This window comes from Penaeus monodon, chromosome 23 (genome assembly GCF_015228065.2).
Source record: "Penaeus monodon isolate SGIC_2016 chromosome 23, NSTDA_Pmon_1, whole genome shotgun sequence".
NCBI lineage: Eukaryota > Metazoa > Arthropoda > Malacostraca > Decapoda > Penaeidae > Penaeus > Penaeus monodon.
In genome coordinates, this window is record NC_051408.1 from 14768472 (window position 1) to 14769313 (window position 842).

At 39.9% G+C, this 842-nt stretch overlaps 1 protein-coding gene across 1 annotated transcript in view; it reads right to left on the reverse strand.

Annotated features, from left to right (window-relative positions):
* LOC119588139 overlaps nt 1-842 on the reverse strand; it is a 40789-nt gene that overhangs the window by 21240 nt on the left and 18707 nt on the right. Inside the window, exons 10-11 of the mRNA XM_037936845.1 lie at nt 704-773; nt 181-301 (exon numbers count right to left, since the gene is read on the reverse strand). Of these exons, the coding sequence (XP_037792773.1) occupies nt 181-301; nt 704-773 (191 nt within the window). The remainder of the gene's footprint in view (nt 1-180; nt 302-703; nt 774-842) is intronic.

Below are 842 nucleotides of genomic sequence, written 5' to 3' on the forward strand. Positions count from 1 at the left end.
CATAGGAATACAGATATGTGACCAATCAAAAGAAAAGACATAGCCCGAGTGTCAGTCCCCATCTAACGGCCCCCATAGGATTAACGGCGCCAAATCTATGAGGTCAAATCACCATACAATCCGCCAAGAAACGTGAATCGTACCAGCGATATAACACTACGAAATGGCCCCTCATTTTACCTCTCTGCATAACGAGGGACTCAGTGGTGTTGCCGAAGATGTGTGTGAGTGCCAAGTGACCCTTCTTCAAGTACACGTATAACTGGATCCTCATTCCGGCCAGCTCTTCGGGCACAGATTCCTGGAACCAAAACGTTTTTGATAGACGAAGAGACAAACAGGAAACATGTAAGAAACGAAAAAAAGAGACAAAAGAAAGACGAAAAAAAGGAGGCAAAGAGACAAACAGGAGACAAAAAGACAAACAGGAGACAAGTAGGAGACAAAAAAAGAGATAAAAAAGGCAAAAATATAGAAAATGAGATGAATATATAAATACACAGATGATAAAACATAGATAATAAAAAATATATACCGAACTATAAAAACACACTAACAATTCAAACATAAATTTCATCCCGATCTAATCTGTCGAATACCGACTTTTATCTTTTATTTACTTAAATATATTTTTTAATCCTTATGTCTATTTATCAGTTCATTCATCGATTTACATCCCCCCCCCCAAGATGCCCGCACTCACCTGACGCAAGAAAGCAATAAGGCCATGCGGTAAATCGGTCCTGAAGTAGAACTGAAGTTGGTACGCGCCGCTGTCGGGACGAAGAAAAAAAACGATGAATTCTGCGTTATTGTTAGCCCCTTCTGTTATGCCTATCAGC